The 21,719-nt window shown below is 52.9% G+C and overlaps 1 protein-coding gene across 1 annotated transcript in view; it reads left to right on the top strand.

The window, feature by feature from the left end:
• The window catches only part of Asb2 (ankyrin repeat and SOCS box containing 2), a 48,659-nt gene extending 29,338 nt beyond the window's left edge, over positions 1–19,321 (top strand). The window contains exons 3-10 of the mRNA XM_076551297.1: positions 789–893; positions 2,871–3,037; positions 3,772–3,927; positions 5,484–5,729; positions 8,510–8,681; positions 14,885–15,446; positions 16,368–16,521; positions 18,739–19,321. Of these exons, the coding sequence (XP_076407412.1) occupies positions 789–893; positions 2,871–3,037; positions 3,772–3,927; positions 5,484–5,729; positions 8,510–8,681; positions 14,885–15,446; positions 16,368–16,521; positions 18,739–18,875 (1,699 nt within the window). The 3' untranslated portion in view covers positions 18,876–19,321. The remainder of the gene's footprint in view (positions 1–788; positions 894–2,870; positions 3,038–3,771; positions 3,928–5,483; positions 5,730–8,509; positions 8,682–14,884; positions 15,447–16,367; positions 16,522–18,738) is intronic.
• The last annotated feature ends 2,398 nt before the right edge of the window (positions 19,322–21,719 follow it).

Genomic DNA, 21,719 nt, shown 5'->3' with positions numbered 1-21,719 from the left:
AAGCCACAGCACTGAACACGACTGCACTGGAGACAAGCCTTTAACATGTGAGCCTTTGAGGGACCCTGTACTCTAGATGAAACAGCTAAGCATGTCACAGTGAGACAGGGACTGCTCTCATCCCACTATACAGGTGGGAGAAGTGAATCAGAGAAAATGAGCCTGTCTTCAGGTCACACAGCAAGTAGCACGTGCGTTTAAATCCCTGTCTGACCTTCTGTACACACCCTTTTGTGTGCCTTCTAGACTGCTGGGTCCCAAGAGGACTATGGGGCACACAGACCTCTTATGGGAAGCCAGCAAGGTGAGGTGGAGGTCCCACATGCCTTGGCTTCTCAGACTGGCTCTCTTGCTCCCTTGCTTGCCCAGGAATCTCTTGTTCAGCCCCACTGAGACCCCCATGGCCTTTCAGCCTGACTCCTGCCACCGACCACTTCTCACATCCTCCCCAGTAAAGAATGTCACCTTGCTTCATATCTGCGCCCTTGTGGTTGGCTGGGGATGAGGGGCGGTGGGGGCGGGGGTGAGGTTAACCTCATTGTTGTCTTATATGGTCATTTAAATCTCTAAGGGCTTCCTCCAAGGGCCAAAAATAATCCAGAGACACAGCAGCTGTGTCCAGCACACAGAGAGGACCTGGCCATCTGCTTTGGTTCAGAGCCCTGTCTCTCTCTGTCACTCAGACTCTCTCCCAGCTCACTCTCCATCCTCCTTCCTGCCTCCAGCATGACCCGCTTCTCCTATGCAGAGTACTTTTCTCTCTTTCACTCCAGCTCTGTCCCCTCCAGGTCCTCCTCGCCTCCAGAGAGCACACCGTCCCGCGCACCCCTGGGCCTGTTCCAAGGGGTCATGCAGAAGTACAGCAGCAGCCTGTTCAAGACCTCCCAGATGGCGTGAGTGATCCCCTCCTCCCCACCTGGCTCCATCAAGCTCACACCTCCAATGGGGGCAGCAGGGAGAGGGACAGATCTGTAGCCCTAGGCCCCCTTCCCGCCATGCCCCCTACATTCCAGTGCTCCCACTGAGCTGGACACAGGACTGATGCCTGCCAGGAGTGGCATTCGGGCTATGCTCGGGACTGACCCCTAAGATATCCCCAGAGGTTTGTGACCTGCTGCTGGAGGAGCGCCATGGGACTCTGAATGTGGGGCCCTAGCATGCTCAAAGGACTGGGGGGAAGGAGCTAGGGAATGGCTTCCACTTCTGTTTACCCCTGTCTTCTGTCTCCCCACGCCACCTCCAGGGGTTCATCTGTGCACGTCTAAATCCCCACCCACAAAACTTCGTTTAAGTGCCAGGTGCCAAAGCCCGGAACGAATCAGAGCCAAAGGAGAGGGTTCTGCCTGGGGCACTGAGCTAATGGGACACTTGGGAGATGGTACTTTCTCGCTTGTGCTGACCTCCAGAGCGGCCCTAGAAGCAGCTAAAAGCAAAAAAGGTCCCCTCGCTGGCACTCCATTTCTGCGCAGCAGAGAGGAGGAGGCAGCTGGCCGGTTCTCATTCCTAGGCTCTCCAAACCCTGCAGGCACCGCATTATCCTTGGGGCTTTGGGGTTGACACGAAAGGAAGTCCCAGTTCTAATCTCAGTACAACTGCCCACCCCTGCATGTCCGCCCAAGGAGGGAGGGCCTGCCCCCAGTCTCCCTTTTCTGCAAGACAGGGTTGGGGAGGACCAAGTGCCCTTCCAAGGCCCTGCCCAGCTTGCAGCTAGTCCTTGGTGATTTAACATGCCTGGAAACCTCTCCCTCTTTGGGGTGGGGACTTGGTCTGAGCTCCATGGGGAAGCTGTGAGTGTATGACCCTGAGGGTCCCAGAGTCTGTGGACCCCAGCTGGAGAGACCCACTCTGGCTGGTGGGTCAGATAGCAAGCATTGCATGGTGGGAACCTCCCCTACCAAGGCCACAGGACCAGCCAGCCCACTCCCGTCCACTTCAGCACTGGCCACATACCCCATGGGGCCCTCCCTGAGACTGATGGGGGTTGATCCGGTTGCTCCTGAGTAGAACTCAAGCAGGTGGCTGTGATGGTGTTGATGGACCGCCAGGATCTAGCTGGTCAGTCCCTTGTCCTTGAGTCTCTGGCTTCACCCGTATCTGCTATTAATAACCCAGTGGCTGAGTGACAGGAGGAAGTGTCGTATGCTGGAGGAAGCAGCTGGGTGGGTTTGGGTGCTGGTCCTAGAGACTCCCCCTGAATCCATCATTGCCCCGATCCCAGGATCCTAAATAGCCATGGCACCTACTGATTCAGTAAGGGAAGAGATTCCAGTGAATGGAGAATGAACACATTGCCTTCAATGAGCCAAACAAAGATGCTCCTCACTCTAACCTTGAAAGCTTTTGACATTTGGAGGTTTTAAACTGTGAAGGCTTCTAGTTCATTAATCCTTCAAGTATTGTCATTTTGTGGCAGCTGGGAGTAGGGATAATGGATTCGATGGGGAGATGGGAAGGCTGGGGTGACGGTGAAGGGAGGGGCCTTGGCAGGTCCCTGCCTCTGGGAGCTCTTGCAATCATTCAGCCCTGCTTGGGTAGGTAGCTGTGCTTGGTACAAACCAGAGGGCCATCCTTGGGAAAGGTCCCTAGTGACGACAGATGCCTCCACAGTTATTAGCCATTGTTAGCACTCTGTGCCCGAGTCCCCTTGATAGAAATAGTCTGGGTGTGACATTAGCTTCAGCCACAGAAAGCCGCAGGGCTGCAGCGGACCCACCCTAATTCTCTTCCATCCACTGAGCTGGAGGGGAGAAGCATTGGTCTCAGAACAAACTGAATACCCAAGGAGGAAGGACCCCAGAGCAGGCACTGGCTCCTGCCCTCCAGCAGGTCCCTTTTGCCCCCAGGACATAGGCTACCACTTGCTCCTACAGGGCTATGGATCCAGTACTGAAGGCCATCAAGGAAGGGGATGCAGAAGCCTTGAAGGCTATGATCCAGGATGGGAAGAATCTTGCCGAGCCCAACACGGAGGGCTGGCTGCCGCTACACGAGGCTGCTTACTATGGCCAGCTGGGCTGTCTGAAGGTCCTGCAGCAAGGTGAGTGGCCATCACTGAAGGGCCAGCAGGGGCCCAGGGCTCTCCCTTGGTGGGGGCGGGCAGGCCATGTAATGGCCCCCCCATACATAGTTTAAAGCCACTGAGTTGAGAGAGGGTGAATCGGCCCCTGCCCCTGCCTCTGCCCCTGCTGCGGTCTCTCCATGACTTTCAGACAGGAAAACCCAATTCCTAGAAAAGGAAGAGGGAAAATCTGAGTTCTGAGACAGCCACTGCCAGCTTGTTCCAGAATGTTCCAGGGGATGATTTAGTGTGAAAGGAACCACAACTGTGCCTGTGTGCTGCCAAGTCTGTCCCCACCAACTGTGGGACTCTGGGCCAGTTCCACCTCATCTCCAAATCCCATCTTCCTGTTAGGACAGATTAGAATTAATAATACCAACAGGCAGGTATTGCCTTTGGTTGTTGAATGGTCCCAACTCCTGCCAGACACACAAGGAGAAAGTTACATGAGACATGGACATCTAGCAGTGACTAAGAGGGCAAAGGAAAAACAGACTCAGTTTCGGAAGGCTTCCCAGAGAAGGTGGCATCTAGTTGCATTTCTACAGCTAGGAACCCAAGTAGGGCCATGAGGGGCAAGATGAAGGCCATCTGGGCTTCATAGGTTTCAGAAGAAGCAGTTCCACACCCTTGCTCAGAACTGTGAGGAAGCCAGAATGTGTGTGGGTAGTGTGGCTACCTTCCTTCTTCACAGATTTCCTGCTCTTCCCCAGCCTACCCAGGGGCCATTGACCAGCGCACACTGCAGGAGGAGACAGCACTCTATCTGGCCACATGCAGGGAACACCTGGACTGCCTCCAGTCACTGCTCCAGGCAGGGGCAGAGCCTGACATCTCTAACAAATCCAGGGAGACTCCGCTTTACAAGGGTAAGTCTCTAGGTTAGGCTTCTCATGGACCAGGAAGCCCAGTAGTCAGGTGGGCAGCTTGCAGACTGCTCCCAGGAATGCACAGTTCTGAGGGGTCCACTTTGCAGGGGGTGATACCCCTCCAAGATGCATGGGGGCATGCTATTTGATCTTGCATTTACACATGGGATCACTCAATAGTTCCTATGTGTCCTTCTCCAGGTCAGCATGCTGAGGGACACTTACAGCCTCAGGATGAAAAGATGTGATTCATGTTTGTGGGCAACACCAAGCTTGAGCACATACTCAGACCACAAGCATGTAGGGCTTAGCAAGAGATGGGGTGGGAATGTATGGAGGGGGTGCCTCTTGGAGGGATACCTGAGCAGAACCCCAACAGGAAGGGATTTACCAGCTGGCCAAGCTTCTGGAACAGCATGGGCAAAGGCCAGAAGGTCGGAAAGGGAGTGCACACCTCTGTCATGTTTATGTAAGCAAAAAAGCCTCCTGACTGGCTCTGGACTAGCTCAAAGGTATGCACCAGCTGCCCTGGCCAGGCCCAGTGTCGGTGGATAGATAATCCATCATAATAGCTGGCATCTATTGAGTGCCTGGGTGCTGGGTGAGGCACTTCCCTTGAGCCCTGTATCCATCTCCACACCCAGTAAGTGTTGGTGGTGCCTCCATTTTATAGGTAAGGACCAAAGGCAGATAGATGTCCTGCGTTTGGCTTTCAGCACACATAATATTCTGTGGGCAGTGAGGACCAGAGAGCAGGCACCTAACCAGACATGGGAGTGTCTTCTATGGGGCCCTTAGCTGTTTCCTGGGACCTCAGCTGTCCCAAAGAGAGCTGTAGGAAGCCTGTGAAGTACCAGCCAATAGCTTGGGCTTTGGTCCTATCATGTACCAAAGCCCCAGGCTCCCATGTCCTGTGTGTGGCCTCCTGGGGTCCCTCCCCCGAGACTCCTCCAGGAAGGCTATGCTATGTGGTTTACAGAGAGAGCACCAGGGCTCATGAGGTGGAACACCATAGGCAGCCGCTCCCCCTGTGTGCTGCCCCCTCCCCAGGGAGGCTTCTAGAACTGTTCATTGGCTCATACGCCTTGGCGACTCCAGTGGCCTCTATTGCTCCCAGGTGAGAACGATGGGCTGGAACCAAGGGCACATTCAGAGTCTTTTGACAGAGGAAGCTGAAGGAGAGGTTTGAGGAGGATGAGAGAGATGGGTTATACTCAGAAGATAAAGTTAACCTGAGTTAAATGAGAACTTGTATTGTCTAGATTCTTTCAGCCCTAGTGTCCGTCATAACATTGAAAAGGACAATTAATTATGGACACTCTAGAACACTCTAGGGGACAGAGTCTCCAGACATGATTCTCTGGATTTGAATCTCAGTTCTGACATTTACGCTCTGTGGGACCCTGAGCAAGTCACTTACCCTCTCTTTTTCACCCTCCTCATTTATGGAGGTAGGTATTGACATTGTATGCCTCAAGGGTAGCTGGGAGGATCAAACCAGTCACCTGCCAAATCTTTCAGGGCCACACTGACTGTCTGTCTTCTGCCTGGTGCAGCCTGCGAGCGCAAGAATGCAGAGGCAGTGAGGATATTGGTACGCTACAACGCAGACACCAACCACCGCTGTAATCGGGGCTGGACGGCACTACACGAGTCTGTCTCCCGCAACGACCTGGAGGTCATGGAGATCCTGGTGAGCGGCGGGGCCAAGGTGGAGGCCAAGAATGTCTACAGCATCACCCCCTTGTTCGTGGCTGCCCAGAGCGGGCAGCTGGAGGCCCTGAGGTTCCTGGCTAAGCATGGTGAGTGGTCACAGGGTATAGCTGGCAAGGACCTCAGAGGTCCGCTGGGAAGGAAAGCTGCATTGGGATCATCTTGTGGGCATCCTCTGATCCAGGGCCTTGCAGGGCCGTGTGGAGGATTCTGAGGCTGTGTTCAGGTTCAATAGAGCTGCTGTGAGCTGCTGATGTGCTTGCAGTCACAAGCATTGTACCACCTCTGGTCCAGAACAACATCCTCCTTTCACAAAAGAGGAATCTGAAGCCTGGAAAGAGGAAGTGACTTATCTACAGAATTAGCTGTAGAACTATCTAGATTCTTGGACTCTTGGTGCCCCAACCACTATTCTTTCTTGCCACGTCACATTGCTCGGCCAGAAGACCTCAGATGGAGATCACATCCCTGTTTTGCAGGTGATTAAAACCAAGGACCAGGGTGGGAAAGTGATTTGTCCAAGATCACACAGTAAGTTAGTGATAGATGTGGGATCTGAACCCAGGTCTCTGTCCTAATTTCCCATGAAAAATCTTAACTGGAGAAACTAAAACAATACTGCTTGCACCACGATGTTCCAGTAGCAAAGACTTCAAGACCATGGCTGAAAAAGCTTTGTATTTTGACCACTCCCCCAAGCTCCCCTGTGATTTCTTTTCCCTCTCAATGGAAGGAAGGTCCCTTTTGAACACTGGAGAGCTTGAGGCTATGCAGACCTGGGAGCTGTGCTGCAGAAATTGGTGAGGACCTTCTGTGTGTCAGACCTCCTGCTAAGCATGGACCTACAAAGGTTAGAGTGTGAGCTGGGCATCGTCCTAGCTCCACTATATACATGAGGAGACTGAGGTTCAGAGAGGCTACGTGACTGCTCACTATGAGAGCCTGGATTCCGACTTGAGTCTGCACTGCACCACAGCATTTCAGCCTAGAAGAACGACCCAGGGCCTTTGTTGAGACAAGAGGCCACATCCATAGTGCGTGTCAGGATGGGCTCTTAGCCAGGGATAAATCTGCAATGAACACTCTGAGAACACAGAGGCCAAGGCAGAGTTCTGGAGCCCACGCCAGCGGGCCATGCTGAGGGCGAGGGCACAGTGGGTGAGGGGACTCCTCTCTCCAGGCAGCTGTCTTGTCCCCTGCTGACACTGAGGCAGGGAATGCTCCCTTCATGGGGTGCTAAAGCTGATTCCTACACAAATATTTTCCTGTTTGAGCAGGCTGCTTTGCTGGAAAGCCTAGGCCTGCCGGGGAGCCTGACCTCAAGGCCCAGAGGCTTGTTGAAGGTACCCCTGGACTCTCCCTCTGAGGGAAGGTCAGGGCCAGTTTCTGTCCTGTGCTCTGTCCAGACAGCTGGCATTGTCTGAGCAGCTTCTGAGCCTGGCACTGTGGCTGCATTATCTTATCACATCTTGTAGTAACCATGAGAGGGTGGGACCATGATTCCTCCTCAACAAACTGGTAAACTGAGGCTTCTAAAAGCTACCTAAGGCCCCAGAACTTGGGAGTCATGAAATAAAACTTGAATGGTTCCAATGGGCCATCAAGGCTTGTGCCCTTCTCTCAAGGTCAGAATGAACCCTACTGCTGTTGATATGAAGTTATCAGAAAAGCTGAGGCAAGCAGATAGCTCTGTGAGAGGAGCTGTGGTTGACACAAGCCTTTGATCTCAGCCTTCATGAGCCACATCAGCTCATCTGCTTCTGCAACATGAAGCCTACTTCCCTTTGCAGAGAAATCCATGTGCACACTGGTTCTCTTTCTCACCCCGTGAGATGCAGAAGATGTAGAAGATTGAGATGAAGGCGGGCTGCCACCAGGCTTTAGTCCCCTTCCTACCAGCATGGCTCAGTGATTCCTTGCTTTTTAAACTTTATTTTTACTGTCTTTTAAAGTGTGTGTGTGTGTGTGTGTGTGTGTGTGTGTGTGTGTGTGTGTGTGTGATGTATATATGAATGTAAGTACCTACAGAGACCAGAAGAGGGCATTGTTTCCACTAGAGCTGGAGTTACAGGTAGTTGTGGCTACTGTGTGGGTGCTAGGAACTAAACCCAGTGTCCCCTCTAAGAGCAGTACACGATCTTTACCACTGAGCCATCTCTCCAGTCAGTTCCTCAGTGATGCTTAAAAGGAGAAAGGAAGCCATTTTTCTCTTTTTTCTGATGGAGAACAAAACAAATCCAGGGCTGGGGATGTGGCTTCATTGGTAGAGTGCTTGCCTAGCATGCACAAAGACCATGGTCAATCCCCAGCATCGCATACACTAGTGTGGAGGCACATGCCTGTAATCCCAGCATTCTAGGGTTAGAGGCATCAAGAGTTCAAGATCACCCTAGTTCAAGATCATCCTTGGCTTCATATGGAATTCAAGGCCAGCCTAGGCTACATGAGATGATGCCTCAGACCAATCAACTGGCCAACTATCCATCAAACCCAAATTCAGCTAGCAAAGCCAGTGGAGTTTTCCTTTGGGAGCTTTGTGCTTAGCTAGAGCTGAGGCCACTGTGAGGGCACAACCTGGGGCCCTACATAGTAAAGGATGAAAGCCTGGATTCCACCCTCTGACTTTGGGGTTCAGATTTGGCTTCACATCTATGAATGGATTATCCTGGATGCTCTCAGGTCCTGTGTCCTGGTCTGTGATGAAAAGCTTACCCTAAAGTAAGATGTGATCTCCCAGGGTTCCTAGTGGATTTAGAGAGTTTAGGCATGGCACAGCATGAAGCGGTTAGCTCAGAGGTGCTCACCACACAGTGGCCCTGAATTATGGCAGTAACACTGGTCACTCATAGCTCTGCTTCTCCCTCTCCAGGAGCAGACATTAACACACAGGCCAGTGACAGTGCATCAGCCCTTTATGAGGCCTGCAAGAATGAGCATGAAGATGTGGTGGAGTTCCTTCTCTCACAGGGCGCTGATGCCAACAAAGCCAACAAGGATGGCCTGCTTCCGCTGCATGTTGCCTCTAAGAAAGGCAACTACAGGTCAGTCTGGGCATGGGCATCACCATGCGCAGCACAGCTCTCTAGGGATGCCCAATGAAGGCATGGTGGGGCAGGGCACCAGCTTGAGTCTGTCCCCAAGGGCAGGAAGGTCAGAGGCTGTCAATGGAAGAATGCAATGACCACAAGTGACAACCACCATACTAACAAGGGCACACACTTGACTGGGTGGTCCTATCACTGCTTAACATGGCCAACCCATTTAATGCTCTCAAGGGCTGGCTAAGGTGGAGGCCATGATGACCTCTTTTTTTTTTTTTTTTAGATGAGAAGGCTAAGATAAATAGAGGTTGAGTGACTGGTTGAAGGTCACATAGCTTGTAGTTGGCAGGAATTCACCTGCTCCAAATGACCCAGCTAATCCTACTTAAGGAGCAGAGAAGAGTCTGAGCTCATGACTGGTATTTTTTTTTGGGGGGGGTGGGAGGATGCAGTGATAACCTGCAGCATATCCTAGGAAGCAGCTGAAAATGCCTACAGCAATGTGGAGGGACCAGTCACTGGGCACTTCCCTACACTTCATGTTCAGGTGGGAGAAGCTCAACTTCTCTAGAAGCACTCTACATAGGGAAAGTGTGCACACTTGTTCTCTCTCTCTCTCTCTCTCTCTCTCTCTCTCTCTCTCTCTCTCCCTCCCTCCCTTCCTCCCTCTCTCTCTCTCTCCCTCCCTTCTCTCTCTCTCTCTTTCTCTCTCTCTCTCTCTCTCTCTCTCTCTCTCTCTCTCTCTCACACACACACACACACACACACACACTCACGGGGTGGGGGAGAAAAAGAGACAGACAGACAGACAGACAAACAGATAGACAGGCACGATGAAAGGGCATCCAGACCTAAGCTCCATGGTGGCCCCAGTAGAAAGGCACTGTTAAGTACCAGAGCAGAATGTGCTAGAGCCAGACTATGTCACCCCATGCAAACCCACTGCAGGTATCATTCAGCAACATGTTCACGCCCCTCTTTGGTAGCATAAAATTGACCATGGTGAGAGTTTATACACCATGGAGTAAGCTTCCCTCTGGAACCTCCAACACCCGACTCATCTGAGAGATGATTGCTAAGAATGTCCCACCTGGCCGGGCGGTGGTGGCGCACGCCTTTAATCCCAGCACTCGGGAGGCAGAGCCAGGCGGATCTCTGTGAGTTCGAGGCCAGCCTGGGCTACCAAGTGAGTTCCAGGAAAGGCGCAAAGCTACACAGAGAAACCCTGTCTCGAAAAACCAAAAAAAAAAAAAAAAAAAAAAAAGAATGTCCCACCTGCACATGGATGGGAAAGGATGCTTAGCAGGTAGAATGCTGGTTGTCTCTGAAGACAGACACTTTGGTCATTCAAAAGTGTAGCCTCATTGCTGAGCTGTGGGATTCAGGTCTGCCATGATGGCCCCTTTAACAGTACAAGAAACTAACACCCAGGTAGCTAAAAGCCTTGTGCCTCAGTGGGCCAGCCCTTCAGGCCTAGGACTTAACCCCAGAGGTCAGACCCTTTCTATTGGTTTGGTGGTTCTCAAATGTAGACCCTGGCAAGTTTCTTTCCATTTTATATAATTTTCATTACTTGTTAAAGACAGTTTTTAAAATACATCTATTTTCTTAAAATGATTTTCAAAGAAAACATTCACCACAGTGGTATAGTGGGAAGATGATTTACAGTTAGAAAACCCATACCGTGTGTCTGGGAGGCCAAAGTGGGAAATGCTCTAACTTCTCAGGCTGGCAGAAGAAAGGGAACAGATTATTTGGCATTGCCAGTAAGGCAGGGGGTATGTAGGGGAAGAGAAACATCCACAGAAGAGGAAGCAAAAACTCCAGGAGCCCCCACTGTCCCTCAGAGCCCAGGCTTCCCTGTAAAGCCATCTGCATGCACAATCAGTTTCCTGAGGGTTACTGCCCAGTGAAGGGTTAAAGTTGGATTCCCAGCAGCCTCTGCCACCTGGCTGGGCCAAGGCTCTTTGCTCACACCCTGGGCATGGGGCATCAGAGGCCCTCCCCATGCTGGCCTCCCACGGGCTGAGCAGGGATTTGATGTGACATTCCATAGGCATTCAGCCACCTGCCAAAACACTGCCTAACCAGGGCCTGGAGCGCAGCGCCTGGACCTGAGGCCAGATGTGCCTGTTCTTCAGCACATGGGGTGAGGGGTGCTGGGGCACAGCTGGAAGAGGATCCTGGCAACCCCCATCCCTTAGTCACCGAGGGGCACATTTTCTATCTTCCATTTCCAGTGGTACAGGGACCTTGTGAATGAAACGGGTAGACTTCCAAAGACCTGGTGAGCTGGACAAGAAGGCAGCCAAGTGCCCTGAAAGCAGGGGTTCCCGACCTCGGCTATGCAGCCCTGATCCAGGCCCCACCTTAGATCGGTTTATAGCACTGGACCGGCCTGGGGCGGGGTGCCAGGGTTTCTACATGGTGCCTGAGTGAGTTCCAGAAGCTTAGCACCTCTCTTGTGGCCAATAGAAAACACAGGCTTGTACTGTGGAGTTCTTGTCTGATCCACCATTATTAAATGGTCTTCTCTTTCCACATGTGTGGTATGTGATACACACGTGTCAGGGCTGATAGCGTGGTTCAGCGTGTCGGCAGCGGTGGTGGCTAGTTCGCATGTGACAGGGTGAATGCTGACAAGGGTCGGGCCACCATGACTTTCTGTCTAAGATCTCCTCTGGCTTGGTGCAGTAGGGCAGGGCTGCTGTCACTGTGCTCAGCACATTGGCTTCCAACTGCGCTCTTGCACGTTCTAACCACCCTCGCTGATCAGACTAAAGTGTGAGGTGTTATCTTTGCCTACTGTGTGCTGATCAGACTAAGATGTGAGGTGTTATCTTAGCCTCCAAAGCAGGCTTGGTGAACAAGATGACAAGGCTGTGCTTTGCATCATGGGTGCAAATCCCACCCTGCTGGGTGTATGAAGACTAAATGAGATGAGAATGCTCAGCTTGTGGGGTCATTTTTGAATTAAAGGAGTGTCTGTGAAGAGCACTCTATAGGAAGCCTAGCACTAGACAGGAGTGCTTGGTGGGGTGGCGCATTCATTGAGACTCGGAGGAGACTGAAGTGTTGGGGCCTCAGTGAAGGTTGGCCCTAGGTGCCATTGTTGCGATTGTAATTCAGCGTAAAATCTGATGTAGGTGTGGTTTAGAGAGGTTAGTGGCGTGCCTGAGATGGCCCAGCATGAAGCTGGCTGTCACCAGGTCAGGCTGGTTCTGAGCCCAGAAGCTTCCTCAGTGCCTATGCTGTCCCCCAGCACCCCTCCCCCCAATGACAGCTGACTTGAATGCCTTCTCACTGCTCCTGGGCTGGATTAAGGCAAGATGTCAACACTCAAGTCAGCACTCATGGCGAGACTATCTACATCTACATCTATACTTGAGTAGTTAGCATCCTCACTGGGACCCCCCAGTTCTAGGGCAAGGAGAGTGGGGTTTCAGTACTGAGGGGGCCTGAACTGAGGTCCCAAGTCAGAGGCCAGCCTGTGACGCCTTCCCAGATGCTGCCCGGGGGAGGGGGGCCTCCCAGAAACAGCCCTGGGCTAGGTCTGTTTGGCTTTCTGGGAGAAGCCAGCGGATCCAACCTATTTCTTGGGGTCACCTGTTTCCTTCCTGCCCTCTGTCCCTCAAAATGACCCGGTAGAAAAGAGTCGTCTACATAATGGGTTGTCCACGTGGGCACTCTCTATTGGTTAGAGGTGAGAGACCAAGCCAGGCATGGTGGCATAATCTTGTCATGTCAGCACTTGGGAGGTAGAGGCAGGAGGATCAGAAGTAGAAGGTCATTCATGGCTATTTGAGGCCAGCCTGGGCCACAAGAGACTGATAATAACAACAACAACAACAATAATAATAATAATAAAGAGAGGTGGGGCACCACAGAAAGTCCTGGCCCTGGGTATCCAGCACCTCCACTCTGCCCTGACTCGCTGCCTGCCTCTGTTCAGACCCACTTGCTTTCCCGCTCCAGTCCCAGGCCTCCATTTCCACCCTCCATAAAATGGCAGCACTGTCCTTATCTCTTTCGGAGCTGGCCAGCACGGCACCCCAACCCTGGATTCCTCACTCCTAGAGAAGTAACTAGTGACCTGATGACTCGCTGAGTTGCTGACTTGATGCTTCTGGGACTCGGGGCAGATATTGTCGAGTTCCCACATTTCTGACCCTTTTCCTGGCCTGGGCAGGGAATCATTGGAGACCAGCTGGGGCCTGCAGAGATCCCAGCCCATGGGCCAGCCGCCCAGCCCAGCCCGCCCCTGTCCCTGTTCTTTCCCGTGCTTGGGCGCGTCACGGCTGTTACCCTGCATTTGTTGGTCATGGCGGTGGTCCAGGGGCCCCAGCCCTGCCTTTGACCAGCACCTCTGAAGAGGAGGTCAAGCCCCCGGAGCCTGCACAAATAGAAATTAGGAGGCAATTAGCTCCCCTGAGTGTGTGAATTTCCTTTTGAGGTTTCAGAGGCAGTTCTTAGCCAAACTCAGCATCACTGATGATAATAACACTGCCCTTGGAGAGCCCAGCAGGAGGTCGCTGGCATCCCAGTTCCAGGAAGCCAGAGGCAAGGACAGTGCCAGGAGGCAACAGACATGGGAACTGGCCTGGCGGCACCTGCTTTGCCCTCCCCCTTCCCCAACATGGCCACCTCCTTAGAGCCCCACAGGGAGGCTGTGAGGTCACCTGCCAGCAGGGCTTGGATGAATCAGGGATTGAAATCAACAGTGTGAGTGCTTGTTCTAGAAGGTGGCAGGGATCCAGGGGATGAGAGCCAAGATGAGGGGGTCCTGAGGTCAAGAGCTGAGATGAGGGGTCCTGGGGTCTAACCCTAGAGCTATTCTGTGACCTCCAGTTTGTCACTGGCTTTCTGGGCCATGTCATAAAAATATAGACACAGCTTGCTTTGGATACCCCACAGGGCTTCAGCAAGGGTAAAATGGGCCAGGCAAGTTAACACACTGTGAAAATTACAAAACCCCATGACCTCTCAGCTGTCACCCTGATTGCTACACCAGAAGTAGGCGAGTAGTTAAGAGTGTTGCCTAAAGGATCAGACAATCTGAATTCAAATCTTGGCGTTCTCACTTCCCAGCTGTGTGTTCTTGGGAATTCTGCACCTTCTCTGGGCTTCTTCCTTTGTAAGTCGAAGACTCTTAGGGGTACAATCTCAAAGGGCCCCTAGGAGAACTATGAAGATTAGGAGGTGGAGTGTTGAGATCAGTGCCCGATCCAGCAGTCAGCAGCCAGGGCAGTGGGAACTCCAGCCTTGGCAGTGGCTGGCTGAGCTCTCCCTGTCAAAAGTGGGCAAAGGGGCTGGAGGAGCTGATGTTTCACATTCAGGAGAAAAACTGCATCGTGAAGGAGAGGAGAGAATGAATCATATGGGCACGGTAGACCAATGGGTCTGGAGCAAGAGCGGTTGAGACATGTCTCCCTTTTCAGCCCCATGCCTCCCCTCAACCATGTCTAGATGTTCCACCGGATGCCAGTGTAGCAACAGAGGGAGGAAAGACAATTAATTCAGCCCCAGAGTGCCCCTCCCAGTAAGTTCCTTAACCATTTGAAGCCTCGGTTGTTCTCATCTCCAGAGTGGGGGCAACAAGACATGTTCTATAGGCTCTCATAACGGTGAAACCAGATTCTCAGGGGTTCCTTCCCATACAGGGCAGGGTCTGGCACCGGATTCCAGCATCCAACTTTGTGTACTACTTCCTGCAGAGTAGTGTGGGCTTTCGATGCGTGTGAGGGACTTCCTGCCACTTTCTCCAGATTACTGAGAGCCACTGTCTTTATTATTAGTGGATCAATGTTTTGTCTGCATGTATGTCCGTGTATGATTGGTGCCCGTGGTCACCAGAAGAGGGCTTCAGGTCCTCTAGGACTGGAGTTACAAACGGTTATGAGCGGTCTTGTGGGTGCTGGGAATCGAACTGGGTGCTCTGGAAGATCATCCAGGCTCCGAGCCATCATCTCTCCATCCACAAGCATCCTTTATTTAAGCTGGAGTGAGTCCACGTGAGATGCTTGAAACCACAACCTATCTGGCTGAGGTTTTTCCGGAACTCAGCAGCCAGCTCCACCCTTTTCTGGCTATGTGACTAGGGGAAAGAGGCAGGCTGAGCATGGCTGGCCCCTCGGTGCCCTCTGCTGGCCCGGCCACGCACATGCGTGCCGTCTCCTGACCCATGCGTGCCTGGCCGCCCACAGGATTGTGCAGATGCTGCTGCCGGTGACCAGCCGCACGCGCGTGCGCCGCAGCGGCATCAGCCCGTTGCACCTGGCGGCCGAGCGCAACCACGACGCGGTGCTGGAGGCGCTGCTGGCCGCGCGCTTCGACGTGAACGCGCCTCTGGCACCCGAGCGCTCGCGCCTCTACGAGGACCGCCGGAGCTCCGCGCTCTACTTCGCCGTGGTCAACAACAACGTGTACGCCACCGAGCTGCTGCTGCTGGCGGGCGCCGACCCCAACCGCGACGTCATCAGCCCCCTGCTCGTGGCTATCCGCCACGGCTGCCTGCGCACCATGCAGCTGCTGTTGGACCACGGCGCCAACATCGACGCCTACATCGCCACGCACCCCACCGCCTTCCCCGCCACCATCATGTTTGCCATGAAGTGCCTGTCGTTGCTCAAGTTCCTCATGGACCTCGGCTGTGATGGCGAGCCCTGCTTCTCCTGCCGGTACGGCAACGGGCCGCACCCGCCTGCCCAGCGACTCGGCCGCTTCCACGACGCGCCCGTGGACGACAAGGCACCCAGCGTGGTGCAGGTGCATGGAGGGAGGGGGCAGGCGGGCGTCAGAGAAAGCAGGGCAGGGTGATAACCGTACTTCGGAAGCAGGCTGGGCCAGTGGTTATGGCAGGTGGAGAATGAACCCATGGCTAGCACCATCACCAGCAACTCCATGGCTCACACCGATGATGCCGAGTAGGCTGGTGTAAAAATTGGGGAGGCTCTAGGGTTCAGAACAATCATTGGCCTATCTGTAACCCTGAGGCAAGAGTAATGCCAGTTTGAGGCTAGCCTCAGCTACAGAGTAACTTAAACGTCATCTCTACTTAGTGAGAGCCTATCTCAAAATTAAAACACAAAAGAGGGCCCAGAGAGATGGCTCAGCAGTTACAAGCATGTAATGCTCTTGCTGAGAACTGGATTTGGGTTCTCAGCATCCACCTTTGGTGGCTCACAACCACCTGTAACTCCAACTCCAAGGGAATCCCCTGCCCCAGCCTGTGGGGGCACCCATGTTCCCATGCATATATTCACACATACGTTTACAGATAATTAAAAATGAAATAACTGTTAAAAAGTAAAATAAAGTATAAGAGAGGTCCAGGGATTTGATCTGTCACAGAGCACTGAATGATGCAGTAGTTCATCCTCAGTCCAAACAAAACAAAACAAAACAAAACAAAACAAAGCATTTAAAATACACAAAGTAGTTTAAGTTCTTTAAAAAGAAAGCCTCCTTGGAGTGGGTGTCACATGCCCAATTTATAGGCAAGGAGTTTGAAGCTCAGAGAAGTGAGGGGACCAGCCCAGCTCATCCAATTTGCATGTCAGGTGACGGATGCCAGTGCTGAGGGGCCATGCTGACGGGAGGGGTTAGTAGAAGGAACCTGGCCAGGTCTTAGACACCCGCCCTGCCCTCTCTGACATCACCTAAGAGAGTGGTGTGCTCCCTTTTCAGTTCTGTGAGTTCCTGTCGGCCCCGGAAGTGAGCCGCTGGGCGGGACCCATCATTGACGTCCTCCTGGACTACGTGGGCAATGTGCAGCTGTGCTCCAGGCTGAAGGAACACATTGACAGCTTCGAGGACTGGGCTGTCATCAAGGAGAAGGCAGGTAGGGCTGTGGCTGCTGGTACCAGCATATCCTCTGTCCCAGAGACTCAGACATCGGACAGTGTGACCCATGTCAGCACGGGCTGTGCCCGACCCTGCTCTGCAGTGTCCACCCAATGTGTTGGTGGCTCCTGGGATGATAGATAAAGTCACCCAGCCTCAGAGAGATCATGTATCCGGACCAAAGTCACATAGCTAGGTAGTGGCAGCCTAGATGCCAGCCCAGGCCTGACAACATGTTCGTCCCTACTTCAATCTGTTTGAAATAATTCTGGTACCCCAAGGGAGCTATGGATCTACTGCCCAGAACCCAGGTCTCATCCAAAGGGCAGCTCCTGACCCCACAGCTTTGTGCAGATCTGGAGCCTGCATTCCCACGAGATTTTGGCCACACCAGAGCCAATGCTCTGCAGGTCACCTGGAGCAGCCTAAGCCCTGAGCCTTTGTAGGGACACAGAGTGACTGTGAGGATGGCCTGAACAGAGAAAGAAGACAGGCTTATGGCCCTAACCCTTCCAGCACTCAGATGACGAAGCCTGGTTAGCTTTCGCCTAGGAAGGTAGACCCTGGTCATTTGTCTGTCAGGCAGGTAACACAGAGACTGGCCTGCAGAAAGTTATCACCATCCACCAAGGCTGCCCCCACCCCGTCCTTGTCCCCCAAAGGACCCCAACTCTTATGTACCCAATTCCTCCTTCATCCTACCGGCTCTTGGAGCCCTAACTGCTGTAGGATCTTCCCTGGGCACATATCTGGGTGAACAACTCTCAGTTGATGCCTTTGACATTAGTGGGCAGCAGCAGCAGCAGCAGCAGCAGCAGCAGCAGCAGCAGCAGCAGCAGGGGACAGATGCCATCTACCCACCACCCATTTAGCCACTGCGGAGTCCTTGACTGCTGCTATCATGATCCCTGGCCACTAGAGGGTGGAGCGGTCCACACCCAGATGTAGGCCCTATCAGTTCTGTCCTTTCCTTAGAAAGGGGCCATCTCTCACAACTAGACTCCACCCTAGGGACAGGGAGCTGTAGTAAGCACGTGTGAACAGATGACACACAGTTCTGAGGCCGCCTTGGTGACTTTAAAGCCACCTCTCTCTGGCTAGCTCCCCACCCACTTCTGCACGAGGTGCTCTGAGGTGGACATTATTACTTTGTGGAGAAAGCCGGCCAGCTTGGTCCTCAGGCTCTCCACGACTCGGGCTACTGACTTCCCTTCCCACAGAAAAGGCCCTGCCTTCCTAGAGGGAGGCTGAGACACTGACATCAGAAGTGGCGGAAACACCGGGTGTTTGTCAGATATCCAGGGTGGCTTGTGGGCATGCGATTGGGGGTGCCACTGTCTTTTACTCTTCCCTCTCCTTCTTACCATCTTCCTTGCTACGGCCTCTAAGGCTAGGCAGGCACTTGCCATCTTTCCTACTGGGAATGCCTCGGGCTCTGTCCCTCACCAAGAACCCCTCTCAGATGGTATGGGACCTTCTCCACATCCTCCAGAAGGCACCGCTGCATCTCTGGCCCAGCTTGTTGGATGGATGGATGGATGGATGGATGGATGGATGGATGGATGGATGGATGGATAAATGAATGGGTGGATGGATGGATGGATGGCATGTTTTAGCTTGACCAACTACTTCGCTGTACCCAAATAAATTACCCAGTTGCCAGATGTACCCTTCTGCCTCTCTTCACCCCCACCACCCAACTGAGCAAACACCAGAGCATAAGGTACTCCAGGGGTGTCCAGGAGCAACCAAGTAGGAGTCTACAGCGTGCAGGGAGTTCCCTAGTCCTGCTACCACTCTGCCCACCTTATCTGGCTTCTGGGTGACAGCAGAGCCCCAAATGAGTCCTATGCGTGGGAATGCCTAAGAGGTCAAATTCTGACCAATTTGTTGAAGCTCTTTGGGGATGTGTGTGAAGAGAAGAATCAAAAGACAGAGAGGTGTAAGCATGAGTCCCAGGAACATCCTGAGCGAGGTAGGCAGTCTTACCTAGGAAGTGAGTGTGGCATTTACCCAGACCACCTTGGGCTGTGCAGATTCATGCAGGTTGAAGGTATAAAGGCACTTTGCTAGTCCCAGCTTTGGGGACTGAGGTTCCCAGCAGCAAGCAGCCACCCCTCTTGGACTCAGCCACATCATTGGCTGAGCTTACAGGCCACATCCCTTGTTCAGTGAAAATGACAAGTATGCATCTCCCATTTCCTCCTCTTTCTAGAACCTCCGAGACCTCTGGCTCACCTCTGCCGGCTGCGGGTTCGGAAGGCCATAGGAAAATACCGGATAAAACTGCTAGACACACTGCCGCTCCCAGGCAGGCTAATCAGATACCTGAAATACGAGAACACACAGTAACCAGCCTGGGAGGAGATGTGGTCTTCAGACTGTTTCCATGACACCTCAGGTGGCCTGCATCCAGGAGCACTTGGGGTCAGAACGAAGCTACAGAGTGTGGTCTTGGGTCTCTGTACTAGAGCTTCGTCCAAAGTGAGAGCCCGGTGTGTGGGGTAGGCAAGACACCTCCTGTTTCAAACTGTTGACTGGATCACAGACCTGGCTGCTCTGCCATTGGGCATTGCCAGAGAACTTCAACCTGGGGCCAGGGCAGGCAGAGCTGGTCTGGGAAAGGCGGCCCAGACAGGAATCCTGGCTTTCGGCTGGAGAACTTCTAGGAATGAGTTCCCCTGCCTGGAATTACTTTGTCCAGCTGTGAATCCATCACTGGACTCTGAGCTTTCTGGCTGATGGGGGGAACCCTCAGTCCGAGTACTTCATTGAGTACAATAAATGTCGCATACTAATTTTCTGCCTTGTAACATCCCTCTCTTCAGACTCTCCAAGCCTGATGTTCTCAGCCTTGCCCCTGGCAGTAGTGGAGACCGAGCAGGGGGTAGGTACAGGGTATGCAGACCCCTGAATGTGTCACCTTTGTTGGGCTTTGAAAGACTCATGAGGGCATGTCCTTCATGGACCAGGAGAGACCCAGTTGGTTTCTTCTGGTTCAATCACCATGGAAACCAGAGCTCCATCACTAGCAGTGGGCCCATGCCTACAAATCCTCTTGATACCCAGGGTTGTCTTGAACATTTCCTGCCCCCCCCTTTCCCACCCCTCATTAGCTACAGAAGTTGAAATAGTAAGGAAAACCACCCAGAGCCAGAGAGATGGCAAGAAGAGTACAGAACCCCTGGCCACCATGTTCCTGGGAGAGAAGGCGAGAGCAGGAGTCCTGTTTGCAGGTGAGTGCTGAGGCTCGGCGCTGTCATCACCCTTATGCACCCTTATGCAGAAGCCGAGCCCCAGCACATGCTGTTTTCATGGGGGTTGCACCAATTTTTCCATGTCCTCTCTGCATGGCAGCGAAACTGCCTCCCAGGCCAGGTTAATCTTCGGCACCAGCAGAGCAGGTCCCCTTGCTGAAAGCCTGCACCTAGCCTAGCCTCTGTCTCTGAGGTTCTTCTGCAAGGTGGCTTCTGACCTTTCAGGAAGTAAGCAGCTGGACCAGTAGAGAAGAGATGACTCCGGCTGCCTCTGGCTCTCTTTTCTGGGCCTTGGTTTCTTTGTACGGTGGGCCGGGTGGCTCCTGATGGCCTTGCTGCCCTCTGACATCCCTGGTTTTCATGAGCAGATCCTAGTGTCTGCAAGAAGAGGAAAAGCCTTCTAAGCTCTGAGGGGGCTAAGCAGCATCTTGTCCACACCCTCAAGGTCATGACGAGGTAGAGACTGAGGAGGGAAGGCACTCGCCTGAGCATCCGTGAGGAACCCCTGTGGGGTCGGCTCCAGCTTTGTGCTGGGCTGCATCCCTTGATGCTTTGTTGCAAGTCCGGAGGGAAGCTTGCATCCTCTCTCCTGGGGATGCTTAGCCTCAAAGGTACAGGGGAAGCTGCTAAGTGTGGTTCAGCTCAAGGGTCCCTGATGACATTTAACCAGTAAGCAAAACCATCAAGGGAGGCAGGGGGCTGAGCTGTTGGCAGACAGACATGTGGCTGGGACCCTGCAAGGCCCCCATGCAATCTAGAGTCCTACCAGACAGCAGCTACACATCCTCCCACCTGAGAAACACAGGTGTTGGGCTGAGTGGGTGCCCCTGGAGTAGAGGAGGCAGAAGGGAGGGAGTGGAACTCAGCCATCACATGTGGCAGTTACCATCTATCTGGTGTCAGGCACCCTGGTGTGGACAGCACCAATACCACCTTGAGCTTTCACAGATCCCACTGTCTTAGTTAGGGTTTCGAGACACCATGGCCACGGCAACTCTTATAAAGGAAAAACATTTAATTGAGTGGCTTACAGTTCAGAGGTTCAGTCCATTATCATCATGGTGGGACATGGCGGTGTGCAGGCAGACATGGTGCAGGAGAAAGAGCTGAGATTTCTTTGATCCACAGGCACAGAAAGTGAACTGAGACACTGGGTGTGGCTTGAGCATAGATGAGACCTCAAAGCCTGCCTCCACAGTGACATGCTTCCTCTAACAAGGCAATACTTACTCCAACAAAGCCACAAAGCCACACCTCCTGATAGTGCCACTCCCTTTGAGGGTCATTTTCTTTCAAACCACCACATCTGCCTCTGTCTCCTCACAGCCCAGATGCTAAGTCTGGCCTGAGGCCTGACCTAGTGGTCAAGTGATGATTGGTCAGTGTTTGGGGGTCACTCTGGACTCCATTGTGCTACCAAGCCCAGCAAGGATGCCTGCCTTGGAGATGTCACACAGTATTGCAAAGAGCTTTTTGGGAGTCTGGCCCCAGTGCTCACCATGGTGGTAGGAGCAAGAGACAGAGCAAATGGGAGTCCCTGTACTGACTTTGGATTTCACTTGGAGCCACACCAACATGACTTGAAATTTTTCTTCCTTTGTCTCTCCCGGCTCCCTGGTATGTATTTATTTTGCAATGCTGGAAACCAAGCCCGGGGCTTTGTGCATGGTCACCAAGCACTCTATCTACCCCCGAGCTACATTTTCAGCTCCCACCTTGCTCTTTGGTTGGCGATATATCTGCTGCTGCAACTAAGGCTGGTTTTCCTCTCCAGTTCCAAGTCTCCCAGATGTGCAATGTGCTCCCCCCAGCTGCTTCCCATATGAAGGAAACGGGTGCCCTGGGTTCTTGTTGGGTCATGTCTCATTAAAGGTTTCTGCCTTTATCTTATAAAGGTTTATTATATTTATTTATGTGTCTACATAAAGCTGTATGAGTT

Source organism: Peromyscus maniculatus, chromosome 14 (genome assembly GCF_049852395.1).
Source record: "Peromyscus maniculatus bairdii isolate BWxNUB_F1_BW_parent chromosome 14, HU_Pman_BW_mat_3.1, whole genome shotgun sequence".
Taxonomy (NCBI): domain Eukaryota; kingdom Metazoa; phylum Chordata; class Mammalia; order Rodentia; family Cricetidae; genus Peromyscus; species Peromyscus maniculatus.
Note: the sequence above shows the minus strand (reverse complement) of the source record. Positions and strands in the feature narration are given on the sequence as shown.